A 16,593-nucleotide genomic window follows, 5' to 3' on the forward strand; every position below is an offset into this window, starting at 1 on the left:
TATATATATATACATATAAATATTTGTTATGATAAATCAATTATTGTAAAAAAAAGGGAAATCTTTTTTAAATGGTATTAGTCTTTCATTTTTAAATCAGTTCTAATAATTAAAAGTATAAATTTTTCTGCAAATCTGCTACTTAGATTATAGATAAAATAAAGATTTAGTGCTTAGAAAACTAATGTTTAATAAAAATGATCATACTAGTCACCAATATGACTAAATATGCATACAGCTCTTTGTTAGTTAACCTGCTGTGCAAGAGGCCCTTCACTGAAAAAGTTTGTGCACACTTAATCTAATAGAAAGAAAGAAATTTTCAACCTATTTAAAACTCACACTGTAATTTACCCACCACATTTTCAACCCTATGCACAGACTTACAAAATAAAAAAACTTAAGGTGAACATAATCTCAATTAAAAAACTTTCAGCAAGAATTTTATTGACTCTTATTATTTTTTTTTTATAAGTGTAACGTATTAATGCAATAAATAAATGCTGGTGTACATAAATCACTATATTGATTATTATATACACCACCATTTATTTATTGAAATATAGCACTTTTTGGAGGATATAAAAACAAGTTATTGACTACCTTGTTTTATCTTATGCGCTTGACTTTCTTTGTATATCTAAATTTTAAGACACACAGAAACATTGCAATGCAAACATTTAAAAATATTTTAATACGAATCATTTTTCAATTCTCTTACACTTAAATAATCTTGCTTTCTTTTGCTATTCAATTAACAATATATAACAGTAAAAAAATACATTAACTGCTAAAAATTTTGACCATTTTTTTTTTTTTTTTTTTTTTTTTTTTTTTTTTTTTNATTTTTTTTTTTATGTAGTGAGCTATACGAAAAAATTTTCTGTGATGATGTTAAATTTTCCGCAAACAGCATTCCCACGTTTGTGTATATAAGCATATCTACTTGTGTATATATGCATTATATGCATATCTACTCATACAACTATCTTGTTTAACATGATTTCAATTACTCATGGTTAATCTTGTTCAGTTCTTACAAGTTGTAACTTGTCTCGATACTTCTGCATCTCTTTGTTTATTCATTCTTATATTTTGTGTTTTGATAGTAAAAATTAGACCATGTAGATAGTAAAAATTCTCCTTTTATTATAAAATACAAAAAGAGCCCCACATCTGTTCTATGTGACATTATTTGTCTTCAATTATAATGCTTTAAGTTTACCCAAGCAAAAACAAAACAATATGAATCAGTAGTAAAAATTTTCAATGTTAATTTTTCCGATAATATTCCCTTTTTAGTATTTGATATTTAGATTTAAAAATATTGTTGTGCCAATAAAATAAATTCGCTTTACAATTTTTAAACATACATTTATATCAGATATTTAAGGTCAAATCAAGTCTTCAAACTTTGACTTACAATCAGAACGTTATATGGGAAACCGATTGCAAACTAGGTGATAGTACTTATTCCTTACCATGAACCATAACTTGGACAATTTTAAAATTTAAAATCCAAAAATTGGTAAAATTAAAATGACTTATTTTGTCATATATAAGTCAATTCCACATTTTGAGAACTTTTAAACATGAACAGATTTAAACATTTTAGTTTGTTATGATGCTATTTTGAAACATGAAACCATTCAAAAGCAACAAAAATAAAAATAATTATATTTCATTTAAAAAAATATATATCCTTTCATTTACACACATTATAAACTCATTATAAACCCATTTTATACTCATGAAGCTTGTATTTCTTCAGAAACAAGAATAAACTTCAATTATTAACAAACAAAAAATATAATTAAAAATTAGAAATGATTCTGAATGCTGCTTCAAATCATAACTAAATGTTATTTTTTTCTAAATTCAGGACTATATTAAACCTAAATAAGCTATACAAAATTTAGCTACTTCATGAAACACAGCTAATCTCATAATGAAATACTCTCATTCTACTCCCTAATAAACAAATAGTGCTAATTTTGACAATTTGTTGGGTTTTTTTTAAATTTAATTTTAAGCTGTTTTATCTGCAGTTTAAAATAAATCTATCAATTAAGGCATCTTTTAATCAACAAAGCAAAAAATGTTGAAAATACTTGTTAAAATTAAACACACAAATATCAAATTGGGAAGATTTCTAATTTACGGGGCATATTTCCCTATCCTGATCTGTCGCACCAACTATAATTGCAAAATGGATCCTAAACTTGTAATTTAAAAAAAACAAAACATAGAGGTCTCCCGGGGAAGGATAAGAGTTATACTCTTTGAGTTGGTCTCATTTTGTAAATTTTCTTAATTTTATCGAGGGCTATTGCCTGGATGTTGTTAAGAGTTGGTGAATATTCTCTAAAAATCTTCTCAAATTAAGTGCTTTGCAAAATTATAATTTTTGTAATCTGGTTTTTATATAGCAGAAAGATTTTTGTATTGTGATCAACGCCAGAATAATCATAAAGTCTAGGCAACTTCTGGGCAGCGTCCCGCGAGAAACTATATAAATATGTGTATGCATATATATATATATGTGTGTGTATATATTTATAGTCTCTTCTATCCATTGCCAATGAAGAAAAGTCAGCAAAAATTGAATTCTCTCTTTGACTCATGACCTAATTCTTGAACTTAATTCTTTGGTACATTTTGCAGTAACATATTACTTTAAATTTATGATTTATTTTTTGCTACTGCCAATATGAAGAAACAAATTTAGCTTTTTTCCAGGGGTGCATTTGATAGTTATATAACAAAATCTTTTCAGGATGCTGAAGTGAAGGCCTTGTCAGCTCCTATGTCACTTCGTAAGCATAAAAAAATTATCTTTCCATCTGAAGTAAGTGTTATTCATTCACTTTTAAGTTGGTTAAATATTAATTTAGACATACTCTAAAAACATAATAATTTTAGGCTCGCATGAGGAAATGTACTTACTATGCAGAACTCCATCTTCATTTACTCTTTGAATCAAATGATGAATCTGTTCAAACAAAAAGAATATTTTTTATTCCATTAATGCTAAAAGTAAGTTATTTACATGTAGTTATAGCAATAAATAAATAATACAGTAGGAGACTGATTATCCGGGACCATCGCTATTCCGGATAACTGATTTTTCCGGTTTTCAGAATCACTACAAAAAGCCGTTTTTTTATTGTTAAACCCAACAAAAAATAAAAAAATATTTAGAAATAATCTTAAAAAAAGAAAAAACGATGAAGTAATACAACTAATGATTATTTCTACAATTATGGTAAAGTAAACATCTTTCAAAAAAGAACGAAAAATCCTAAAATCTTATGAGGAAAAAAAACATTTTTTTTTTAAAAATAGCGGGAAAATTTATCGAATTTCGTTCCGGTTTTTTGGTTTTCTGATTTCCGGATAACGGGTTCTGTACTGCATCACCTTGTTCTCATTATGGTAACCAGAAATAGGAAGAAAAAAAATTTCAAGATGTTTTTCATCTTGTTAAGTTTAGAGACATAATAACAGTTTAAAATGAAAATACTTGTTATAATTTCGCAAACATAGGCTTGATTGTATTATGAACTTTCTAGACTTTGCAGTAGTATATTCACTTGACTTTTTTTAATATTATTAGTAGTACTAGTAATATCTCAATTTTATTTTATTGTTAACATTCACTTAAGTAAAATATCACTGAGCAAGGAGAAATTCCGTTTTGGTTGATACCAAATGAAAAGTTTANTCGAGCAGTCATCGCTGGGAATCGAACCCGGCTCACCTCGTTGGAAGGTGAATGCTCTATCCCCTGAGCCACCGCGGCTCTTTTTGCAACATTGCCAAAAGGCTTAAATACTTCAAACAACGCTTTTATTTCGCATCGCATCAAAAAAGAGATTATAAATATTTTAGGAAGGGCGCCAGTGCGAGATTTGCCATAGGCGCTTCCTTCCATAGATACGCCTCTGGATGGCACCCCTACATCGGCAACCCGACGACCTGCGCGCGAAGTCGAGCACTTTACGGTAGCACAGTTTAACGAGGACCAATACCGCATACCCTCGCTCCCTACGCAGACTAATCCAAGTGGTCACCCACCCACACACTGACCGTAGTCAGTGATGCTTGACTTCAGTGATCTGCTGGGAACCGTGTCTTAACGATCAGTCCACTGCGGAACCCCAAATGTTTAATATGATATGCGTTTGATATAGATTTTTATATTAAAAATGAATTACCCATGACATTTGAATGTGAATGAAACCACGGTATGAATTTAAGCCATTGAAACCATATTTGTATAGCTTTCGAAATTTTTCATGCTCGCGCTTCGTATGCTTTCTGGATTAGTCTGCGTAGGGATCGAGAGTGCGCGGTATGGTCCTCGTTAAACTTTTCTACCGTAAAGTGCTAGACTTCGCGTGCAGGTCGTTGGGCTACCGAAACAGGGGTGCCATCCGTATGATCCCAATGCAGAGAGTAATTGTGATGGCATGTCTTCGGATCATCCTCTGGGATGTTTCCCAGACTGTTGCCAATTGCTCATTGGGCAGCTCTAGTGCGACGTAAATGAACTGCAACAATAGTATGTTTTCTACGTTATTTTGAATTACCATGTTGCAAATTATTTACATTTTAGGAATAGATCATAATTTTTTTTTCAGTATTTGTTTAAAACATCGATAGGCAAACTATTGAACTAAAGAAAACTGAATCAGATCATCCTCAGGGATGGTTTTCAGATTATCGCCAATAGCCCATTGTGCGACATAAATAATGTACCCTCCCTACCAAGAAACTGGATTGAAGAAAGTCTATAAAAATATGCATAGTTAGCATTTGTTGTTATTTCATCTTCACAATAAAATTTTAAATGAATTGAAAAAGTACTACATGCTTACTTTTAAACACAAGTTCGTTTTTCATAAGATCTTTACTATTCAAAGTTCACTCTTAGTAAGAAATTCTAATTTTAGTAATAATTTATTATTTGATTGGTCGAAAAAGGCTTTAATTTGCCTTTTAATTTTTCATCCATTTGAGCTACCTAAAACTATTCTACAGCTTACGTTCAAATTTCATATTTTTTCTTTTAAAACTACGTAATTCAAAAGGATGAAAAAGTATACACATCTTATGGTTCAAATATTTTATTTTGATGTTTGTAAAATTTTGATGTTATTGTTGTTAATTTACGTCGCACTAGAGCTGCACAATGGGCTATTGGCGACGGTCTGGGAAACATCAAGGAAGATGATTCGAAGACATGCCATCACAATTTTGATCCTCTGTGGAGGGAATGGCAACCCCGTTTCGGTAACTCGACGACCTGCACGCGAATTCGAGAACTTTACGGTGGCACAGTTTAACGAGGACCAATACTGCACACCCTTTTGTCCCTTACGCAGACTGATCCAAGTGGTCACCCACCCGCACACTGTAGCTAGTGATGCTTGACTTTGGTGATCTGCTGGGAACCGTGTCTTAACGATCAGTCCACTGCGGGACTTAAATATTTTGAAGAAACAAGTTGTATTATTGAGTGCAAAAAAAAAAGATTTTCGTTTGTAAAAATATTTTGGTTTGTATATAAATATTTTGGCGAAACAAGCTTCCTATTTGTGTGCAAAAAAAAGCTTTTGGCTTGTTTAAAGATGACAAAAGATATAACAAAACAAGCATTCATTAAAATTAACAGAGATTCAAATTTACGACCGCTCTTCCGATTGATCTATTTGAATCACATTTTTAAGTTAAATTATTCCATAAATATTATCAGAATTATCAATTGTTAAATGTGTGGTAAAAATATCTCGCATTCTAAAAAAAAGGCATTTACAGTTGAAATTTTAACGGGCTGAAAGGAAATTCGATTCCAATTGAAATTTTTTGACAGTAATAAGTTTTTGCTCTTTTTACTATACACAATAATAAAAAGGAAAAAGTTACTTTTCGGTTAGGTTAGCATAATTAAAAGTCGCCAAAAAATGTAGACCTTTGTTAATTTTTTTCAACTAGGAGGTTCCGCCCCCTGCTCGCTAACGCTCTCCAACCCCCGAGAATTGCTACACAATCCTATGTGGNATAAATATTATCAGAATTATCAATTGTTAAATGTGTGGTAAAAATATCTCGCATCCTAAAAAAAAGGCATTTGCAGTTGAAATTTTAACGGCCTGAAAGGAAATTCGATTCCAATTGAAATTTTTTGATAGTAATAAGTTTTTGCTCTTTTTACTATACACAATAATAAAAAGGTAAAAGTTACTTTTCGGTTAGGTTAGCGTAATTAATAGTCGCCAAAAAATGTAGACCTTTGTTAATTTTTTTAAACACATAAAAATAGAAATTCCTTCCCTTCGGATAACAGAAAAGTACCACGGAAAATTCAGGTCTCGAGATTTTTAATTTTATAGGCTCAATATTTTTCGTTATAAAAGCTTAAAAAAATTATTAACATTTTTATAAAATCACCAAGGTTTACTTCAATGGAAAAAAATCTCTAGTAAATAGACGAATGAAATTTTCATTGAAGATAAGTTAACTGTTAACAAAGCTGAAAGTCAAAACGTAAATATTTTCCTCATTAAGACCTTATCTTTGTTTTGAACATAAACGGTTTCTGAATCGTGCAAAAAGGTTCTCCTTTCTCAAATATACACAAAGCAGAGTTTGTTAAGTGACAGAACCATTTGAACTTTTTTCCTTGCTTTGGAGATCACCTAAATATGAGGTAAACATAAACATTCAAACCGAAACATTTAAGAGACTCTGCTCCATTTGCATTGTGTATTATTATATTTCAGTTAAATTTACAAAAAAAGGTCTGGATAGCAATTACCAAATAAATTGCTTTGCTAAAGAAAATAGAACTTAATGGTTTATAGGGTGACCTCAAATAAGCCAATTAACAAGAGTAAACTATATTTTAAGTTATGAAATCAGACCGTAAAACTTACTTTCTTACGGATTTGGAATCCTGGTCATCAAACCATAATCTGGGAAATATTTTCTCAATAGTTTGGTCATGAGAGCAGTCCAAAGTTTGGAACCCTTAGTATCAATTTTACTTTTTGCATATTTTGCCATATCTAAGAGAACTTTTTAAGTGAATCGAAAAACTTTTAGATATACGTAATTATAAGATTCGCTTATTCAAAGATGATACCATGCAAAAAATAATTATATATTTTATTTAATAGTGGAAAAAATTTTGAATAATAAAGTATACACATTTTTAGATAATTTTAAAGAAAGTAATTTTATATGGCAAAATATAAAATTTAGATGAAATCGGTCTAATGGTTTCGGAGAAACTAAATTTAAAAGTCATATATAATTTTCTTACTTATACTAAATTTGTATAGCTTAACATTTAAAATATTGAGCTAATTTATACATGTTATATTAAAAAAAACCAAAACTCTTAGTAACCGAAGGTAAAATAATAAAAAACAACATATTCTTAATAACATATCTTTTAATATCAAGTATAAGAAATATCAGCACCATTTTTTTTTTTTTTTTTGCTTTTACAACATCACACAACTTTTTTTCTTTCAGAAGCTACAGCTAGACATAGAAATAACACTCTACAGAAATTGAAGACAAAAAATAAGCACAAACATAACTATTAATGATTTTATAAATCTCATTACATTTTTTCAAATGGTTTATAAATGGAATTGAAATCACTGATGTAATTTAAAGTAGTGTTTGTAGCATAAAATATAACATGGAAAAAAATACTTGATGAATCTTCTCTTAATAAATAATAGTTTTAAACATGTTAAGAGAAAAATTATTTTGGAAGAAACAACAATAAAACATTGAGGGAGAAAATCCCCATTCATAGTTTAAACAAACACACATGCTTTTTTAAAAAATTGTTGAAATAAGTTTGATAAAAAAATATAAATTTCCTTATGGATTTTTTTTTTTTGTTGGATGGAAAGTGGAATATCCCTACTTTTAGGAAAATATTCAACGATCAGTATGCTTTGTGAAGATTATGTTATTTTTCTTCAATTAAAGAAAATTTACAGCCAAGTCAGTAATACTTCTGCAGCAAGAAAAACAAAGCATATTTAATTTCATTTAAGGAAGAATTAATGACCATAATAGTAGGAAATAGTGCTGAAGAATTGCTTTATTATTAACAACATTCCATTCAAACACTTTAACAGAAATAATAATTTTAAAGTAAAGGTATTTTTCAAGAAGAAAGAACTATTAATACAGTTTATTCACTAAAAAAACATACATTTGTATACAGCAATTTATAAAAAAATAAAACATTTATAAAAAATACCATTTGAAAGAAAAATAAAACGATCATTCAAACATTGGGAAGAATACTTCAAAAATTTAGAATATAAAATCTTGTGAATAATGCCAAATCTCTTTCTTTCATTTTTTTAAAAGAGTTTTAAAGTGAGATCCTGTGCTTTCAAAAAGAATAAAAATAATAACACTATCATTCATGAAAAAATTAGTATTTTATAGTTAGTACAACATAATAATCAGTTGTATATTTTTTAAGACAAAACAACATATTGACCATAGCATTTCAACCCTTAGACAGGGGATGAAAACATGAAGTTTTCAATATTACTTTTTCAATCTAAATTTGATAGTACAGGGTTAACACTGAATTGTTAAAGGTAGCTATTTTATTAAGCTTCAAAAAGAAGTAATGTTTAAAATTAGAAATGCCAGAAGTTTAACAAAAAACTTCCCTCAATAAAATATTTATTAATAAAACACAAAATATTCTTAACGATTATTTTTTTCATACACAGATTGAGAAAAGCAATTTCAAAATTCAAAGTAAAACAGCTAAAATAAACAAAAATTTTTTTTTAGATAATTGTAAAAAAACCTCTTCCTTATAATTTAGGAAAGAATCAGAAATCGATAAATATATCAATGAACCATTAATATTATTTTTTCAATCATTAACACTAATTTAAAAATTATTTTAAAAACAAAAGACAGTTTTAAATAGTAGAAACATAAACAAGAAGAAAAAAAAAAGAAACATTGTCAAATTACAAGTAGTAATACAGACAAACTGCATGGAGTATTCAAAGTAAAAAAACTTTATGTTTTTAATATAATGCAGGAAATAATTATTGATGAAAAATGAGAGGCTCTTGATTAACGATTAATTATACGACTATTTTTTTTATAATAGTCATTTGAAAAATTATACATTCAAAGGCAAAATGCTACTTAAAGTATAGAAATGAAAAAAAAAAGAAACAAATACTATCTAAAATTGAGACTAAACTTTAAAAAAATAAATTATTTAAATAAACACATTTTCCAATTCAAACTTTTTTAATACTTTAGTAAAAAAGGTGATTTTTCTAATATTCAAACATCAGATCATCAAAAACACAAGAGTAATAAAAAACTTTCAGTGTAAAAAATTTTTCTTGAATATATAGATATAATTCTGAACCTTTTAAACCTTAATTTTATATATCCTTACATTTTCTAATAAACACTGTCAGAGTGAAAAAAGATAATGAAAATTATATATAAAATTACATAAAAAATTAAGTGATTTTCATGCTTTTCATACGATTATTTATTCACATACTCTATAATTTCTAAATATGTTTTCAGTCTAAAAAGCTGTATAAAATTATATAAATTTTCTTTTTATCAAAATTAAAAAAATCTGTTTTAATAATAATACCACTTTTAAATCAATCTAGAAGTTTCCAACTCAATTGATCTCCTTCTCTCTCATATAATTTACCATCTGGTGTGTGCCTGAAAATAGATATGTGTGTATTCCCATGCTGACTGCATATTCCTGATTCCGAATCTTCCTCTGTTTTATAATACATAATATCAGGATAATGGAAGGCATCACGTATAGCTTTAGCAGCTATCTCAATGGTTAACTTATCATAAAAATGTGGAGTATAACAACATGTAACACCTTTATTAGGATTAGTCGCATCAATTCTATTGGTCGAACATTTGACTGCAATAACTTTACTATTTTTATAATTAATGACTAAATGTTTTAGAGATTTCCATGCAAAATCATGATGTGACACGCCAGCAAGAGGACACACATCACTGAAACTATTAAACAAAAGCCATTTTCCGGCAGTGTCTGGTAAATTTTCAACATAGTTTGTAGAACTCACAACAAATCTTTCACAGTTTTGTTCTAATGAAGAAATATAAAGCCACTGATGTGTTGTGATTATACATGGCATGACCTCCCTATATGAAACTTGAGGAACATTTTCTTTGACTCCCGGTGCAACTTCATTTTCAAATTCAACAAGTTGCCAGTTATAGCTGTCTGAGGCACACCTTTCATAAAATTTATTTTCAATTGTATATTTATAAATGGCAACAACCTTTTTTTTGTACCTATCACACACATTACCTAGGACATTTTTCTCAGTTTTATAATACATACTTAAAGGATAAGGATAAGCTTTAAAAATTGCATCTGCAGCACGTTTCACAGCAAGTTTATCTTTGTAATTTGATGTGTAACAGCAAACGGTCCCTAGTGCACCATGTTCAGAATCTTCACTATCCTCAAAATGTGAGAACTTAGCACTAATGATACCTGTATTTTTGAAATCTTTTACTAAAGCTTTGGCAACATTCCAAGCATAGTTATGATGTGATGGACCACCTAAATCACAATGTTCAGTGTTGGAAAACAGAAGCCACTTCCCTGCATTTTCTGGTAAGCCTTGCATTTTATCAGTCTGCTCTTCAATGAATCTAATTCCAGCTACCTTCACTTTACTATTCAGTGGGTCAGTTGTTGTAAAATAATACTGCATATGGCACGGAGAACTCAATGAAGAACTTGGACGAGCAACCTCAGTCGATGTTTCTTTTACCTTAATATTAAATAATTATTTAATTAATAAATTAAATAAACATGGCTAAAAAGTAAAGTTGTTACTATTTCAAAATCATGAAAATTTTTACCTAATTTTAAAACGTTAACAGATGTAGTATAAAGATAGTGACTGAAAGCATATAAGAATGTAGAAACTTATAAATCAAAACATATTCATTGCAATAATAATTATATAAAAATCAAAATAAGTTTGTTTTGTGCTTTCAGTGTTTCCAAAAGCAACAATATTATATGCGTAAAGTGAGTAACTCATCCAAGTGAGTAACTCATCCTCGCGGTATTATAACACTTCGATCTTGAGACCTTAACTCAATCGTACATAGTTTAATTTGAAACTCAATTTTTTAAAAAGATTAAACTTATACAACAGTCTTAAATATTTAATTGCCAATGGCAAGTTAACAAATGTAAATTTTACACTCTGTTATATTTCAATGCTAAAAAAATAGAATTTTTTTTCATAATATGCTATGTTGTTCTTATGATAAATATACAATCCTCTTCACTAAGTAAATTAAAGACGAAGATTAATTATGTTTATTACCCCATAATGAATAAAGAATAGTATTTATTAAAATTAAGTGAAAAATAAGCCAAAATAATATTAGTAAATAAATGAGGAAAGCAGAGAAATTAAGAACTAAAAAATTATATTAAAAATTAATTTTTCCAGAATTATTAAATTTTGAAAAAACTCTGAAAGGGTAAAAATTATTATTTTATTGATAAAGAATTACGCAATCAGTAAAACTGCCCAACATAAATTATATAAATGTGATAATTCAAGACTTAAATTAAAGTTTTCTTGTGCAGACACTTTCAGTTTTTCCATTTGAATATCACACAGTTAAATTTCATACCACACATAGAACAATAAAATTAGTAGAACAAATTATTTTTATATGCATGGAATTCAGTGCAAAAAACTATTTTCCGTTACTATTTTGTAAACTACAAAAATATTTATGTAGTTCATTTGATATTTTTTGTCCTTTTCATTCGTCCACAATTTTCAAATATTTTTTAATTGAAAAAATATATTACCCTACATTTTTCCTGCTCTTTTGAAATTGTATTCATTCAAAGAGAGAAGAAAAGATAGTCATTGTTAACAATTTAGTAATAATTTTTTTTAATAAGCCTTTGACAAGTATTTAAAATGATTTACTTATTTATAAGAATAAAATTATGTTCATGTGTAAATAATATAGAAAAGAGTTATTAATTTATCTTATTATGCCTATTTTCATCATATTTGTAAATATTTCTAATTATCATAAAAGTTCTAATCTATATTCTACCATAAATTAATAAAATTTAATTAAATAACAAAAAAGGAGAAAATAAATAAATAGTGTTTGTTCCCATAATGGGAGCATTGGAGCCAAGTTACTATTTGAGGTTGTTAAGTTTTAATTTTACTTGTAAATACCATTTAGTTGCATGGCACAAAAGTTTAAAAATATTTACCTCTTTCGAATTGCTTCCCTTTTCAATTTTAACATCTGAGTTTTTTGAGCTCTTATGAGGCATTACTGCTAATGGAAGTCGTTTTGTTGTCTTCTTTCTTGAAGTATGTTTTATCCTAGCCATAGTGTTTTCAACAGTAGGCACACACTGGAAAACAAAATCAAGCTGTCAATGAATTAAATAAAAACATCAAAATCAATTGATTGAAGCTAGTGGTAAGTTTAAGCAATTATAAAAAAATTTTCTTTCTTTTCAATAGATTTGAAAAAGTGGAAACTTAAAAAAAAAACTCGTGTTTACTGAAAAAATATTTTTGTATTAACAAAAAATAATTTTTCTTTCCAACATCGTATTTTACAACTTAAAAGTTATTTTCAACATAATCATTTACAGAAATGATATAAAACAGCGTATGTTTCCATTTCCATTATTCTTCCAGTTAAACAATAAGTAATTTTGTAATCATAAAAAATTAACAATTAAAAATTTTTTAGAATGCTACATAGGAAAAATAACTCCAATCCTTGAAGTTTTAATTAAATTATTCAGTTAACGAAAAGAAAAAAAAATTTGATTTTACTCCAAAACTATAATGAAAAAATTTCATTTCTTTTCAATTAAAATATATCCTGATTTTTTTACATGGTGATCATAAGTACAAAAGTAGATATTAAACAAAGTTGAAGACAAAAATATAATTTTGTTTATTTATTTTTAACGTTTCAGTTTGTTATTTAAAACACGATTAATTTGTTTTATGCATATTTTTTTATTTACTTAAAATTTGTATTACAATGCTTTAGTACATCTGCTTCTTCAATTACAAAATTATTAAATTGTGTACCTAAAGCCCATTATGCAGCTAATGAACTACAACAAAAACTAAAAATGCAAAGGACTCAAGCAAAAGAAAATGTATTTATTCAATCATAAACTAATTCTTAAGATAATTAGAGCAATATATAAACTAGAATAGAAAGACCAAAACTTTTAATTGATGGGTATCAGTTTCATTGAAAAGGCAGATGATGAACAATGCTGTTTCTGCTTGCAATTTAAATAAGTTAGGACAGTATTTCATTTTAAATACAGAAATAAAATTTATTTCTAAATGTTATTGCCTTTAATGCATATAGAATCGGCATACATATTTTCAGAAAGATTTTTGCATCAGGTAGTCACCAAATTTTAGAGAAAGCTAGACAAGGGCACGTGATAGATTAAAAATAAATAAATAAAAATGAAAAGAGAAATACAGAATTGAGTAAAACAAATTGGTTAATTACAAATATTCAAAATGTTAGGCTCATTTTTAGCTTTTTACTGGAACTGCTCATTAATCCCCAAACTTTGATACCTATTTTAATGCAGTTACTGACATGAAAATTATATAGCACAGAATTATACATAGCAATTTTTAGATCAGTCTATTTCTATTAAAACGTTTCCCATTCAAAAGTCTAACTCTATAAGTAAATTCTTTGGTATATAAATTGAAAATTACATCTTTCATGTCATTCTCAAGCTCTGTTTGGATGCTTTAATATTTACTCTTTGTAACTATATAAACATTTGGTAATTTGGTTCAGGTTTCGCCGTGTCACTTGAAATGATGGAATCACGATTTGTACTACAGTCGACTCGCGTTATAACGACCTTGTGATAGAACGACCAACATGATATAACAACCCTGTGAAGGAGTCCCAATTCACATCCATAAAAGATAACGTTATTTTACTCTTGCTATAACGACCGTAAAAAAGGTCAACTCTTAATATAACGACCCTCTCTGAATTTGAACACCGCTCGTTTCTAACTTCCTATTGGAAAGTGGGGTCGAATGGTTGACCTTGAACAAGCACACCTCTGTTCCAGCACACCACAAATTCTTAATTGTTAACAGTTGTAATTCAATTGTTAAAATGTCATTATGTTTTATTAATGTATGTATCCCATCCTTTTTCGGCTTATAACATGTATACCACAAATAGTCTAAGCATGCATTATGATGTTTAAAACCATTATGTGACCGATTTTCAAAGGAAATTTGCTCATTTTGATATAGAGACCATTTGATATAACAATCAGATTGGGACAGTCCCGATGGGGTCGTTATAACGCGAGTCAACTGTATTTAAAAGTAGGGTGACCTGGGGTAATTCCTGATCAAAAAAGGCAAACATTTATTTTGTAAGAAAGCTATTCAAGATAGAATTATAATATTTACTGGAAGTTTGAGGCCATATGAGATGAGTCTTAGGCTACTTTGCTTTGTTTGAAAATCTAATTAGAATTTAAAATATTTTAAATTTTTAGAGATCAGGAATTACCCCTTCTCTTGATCCTTTCTGGGATAATTACTGATCACCAGTTTTAATCATAAAGGGGTTGTTTAAAAATAATTATACAGTGGTCATTAACAAATAAGACATCAAGATCAAACAAATAAACCAAAAATACATGTTTAAGCAGCTAATAAAATGATTTATTTAAAAAGCAAAAATAAAGGTTAGCACTTTAAATTTTCCAAAAATCTTTGTATCGTGCTATACATTTTAGGCAAGCAGCCAACTCCTTCTCATGTTCTGCTGGAATATGAGAAAGAGTTCCCACATGGGTTACTTTTGCTGGATTTTGTAACTTCATTGAGGGAGAGTGTAAAGTTAAGTAAGGTATGTCAACAGCTCTGGCAGCAGCTCTCGCGCTGAAATTTTGATTTTCAATCATTAAAAGAAATTTACTAATTAAGAAATTTTAATTACTAGAACTAATTTTACTTTCTAGAAGCTTTGTATCCTTTTTAGGCTTATAATTTCTCATTATATTTATATTAGGCTAATTTATAAACTTAAAAATTGTTCTAAATATGTACACACATAAAATTAAGATAGAAGCAAGGTAAGACAAATCGGTACACATTTGTCTAGCATACGGTTAAAAACAAATTTTGTGATTAAATTGAGTTAAAATATATTTTATAGTTGTTCCACTTGAAAAATATGAACTGTTACTTAAGAAAAGACAATTAGCTATTTATGAAAAGAAATGACAATGATCAGGAATTACCCCATCTGTAGGGGGCAACATTTGATATAGTTTCCTATAATCAATTATAATGTTTAAAACAACAAAACAAGAGCTTATACTATTTTCAGATCAAAGAAAGTAACTCAAACTATTTATTATTAAGAGAAGGAGGGAGATCTTTGCAGAAATGTGCACTTTTTGAAACCCACCTTTGAAATGGAAAATACAGAAAGCAGTTTAAGGATACTTATTTTGTTAGATTAAACAAGAAACTATTATTAAGTAAATGTAGTTATACCTTAGTAAAGTGTACAAGCATTTCTTGTTCATGTCTCAAATTTAGAAAAAAATTATTTTTTTAAAATAAAACTTAGATTATCATTATTTACCCCAGAAACAGACTGATCATGAATTACCCCGGGTCACCCTAGGTTTTTTTTTTTTCCTTCCAGTTATTAACTCAAGTCACATATAAGCTTTTATTTTTTTTTTGTTTCCCTCCCAGATATTTGAAGATGGTTTGTAAACAAAGATGAATGAAATGGTAGAAAATTTCAATTGTCTCTTATATTCCTCAATTCCTTGTAGATAGATCACTTGGAATTTCATTGTATAAAATATTTTTAGTGCCGTCAAAATTTATTGTTATTTAATGTAAACATCAGATAGATTTATTGTCCAAGGCTACTAGCATCCTCAGGAAATACTAGAGACGATATATAAATAGAGATTTAAATTTTGGTAACATAACAATCTATATACAAAAGTCAATATTTGTTTAATAATATAATCACTTTGAAAAATCCTGACAAAATAAATGTCGCCACAAACCTATAGTTTTTTCACAGAAAATAAGCAACTATTTTTTAAAATTTACAATATGTTTTAATCAGTTTATAATCAATATGATTATCTACCTAAAAAACTTGGAAAATCAAAAATGTTAAATCAGCTTTAGTTTTCTTTAAATTTGAATTTTATCAACATGGTACGTTTTAAGAAGACAATTTCTGCTAAGCATTTCAATTGTCATTGTTTGGTGAACTATATTTTAGGAATAATTCAATTCAAATTCAAAACACAAATCCTTCACAAGTAAATACATTATTATTAAAATTTATATATTAATGCATCCTATTTTTTAAAGAAAAGAAATTTCTACTGAATAAAGGGAATTTTCTTTTAAAGTAAGAATTAATTTGAGG

General features: G+C 28.0%; 1 protein-coding gene across 5 annotated transcripts; it reads right to left on the bottom strand.

Moving 5' to 3' along the window:
• Nucleotides 1–7,441: 7,441 nt before the first annotated feature.
• LOC107442632 (uncharacterized) lies at nt 7,442–16,439 on the bottom strand. Of its 5 annotated transcripts, none has more exons than XM_043042305.1 (3): nt 16,306–16,439; nt 12,362–12,508; nt 7,442–10,868 (listed from the first exon to the last, which is right to left on the bottom strand). In XM_043042305.1, the coding sequence occupies exons 2-3, from the start codon at nt 12,482–12,484 to the stop codon at nt 9,696–9,698; spliced, it is 1,296 nt and encodes a 431-aa protein (XP_042898239.1). In that variant the 5' UTR covers nt 12,485–12,508; nt 16,306–16,439; the 3' UTR covers nt 7,442–9,695. The 5 variants fall into 5 exon arrangements, with proteins under 5 accessions (XP_042898239.1, XP_042898240.1, XP_042898238.1 ...); XM_043042306.2 differs by having other exon boundaries at nt 12,362–12,526; nt 16,306–16,381; XM_043042304.2 differs by having other exon boundaries at nt 16,220–16,372.
• Between the last annotated feature and the right edge of the window lie 154 nt (nt 16,440–16,593).

This window comes from Parasteatoda tepidariorum, chromosome 10 (assembly GCF_043381705.1).
Source record: "Parasteatoda tepidariorum isolate YZ-2023 chromosome 10, CAS_Ptep_4.0, whole genome shotgun sequence".
Lineage (NCBI taxonomy): Eukaryota > Metazoa > Arthropoda > Arachnida > Araneae > Theridiidae > Parasteatoda > Parasteatoda tepidariorum.

Coding starts and splice junctions, on each gene's coding strand:
- LOC107442632 (XM_043042301.1), bottom strand. CDS start 15,707: ATGCTTGTACACTTTACTAAG. Junction 12,509..15,686: donor TGCTTGTACACTTTACTAAG/GTATAACTACAT, acceptor TTTGTTTTCCAG/TGTGTGCCTACTGTTGAAAA. Junction 10,869..12,361: donor AGGGAAGCAATTCGAAAGAG/GTAAATATTTTT, acceptor TTTAATATTAAG/GTAAAAGAAACATCGACTGA.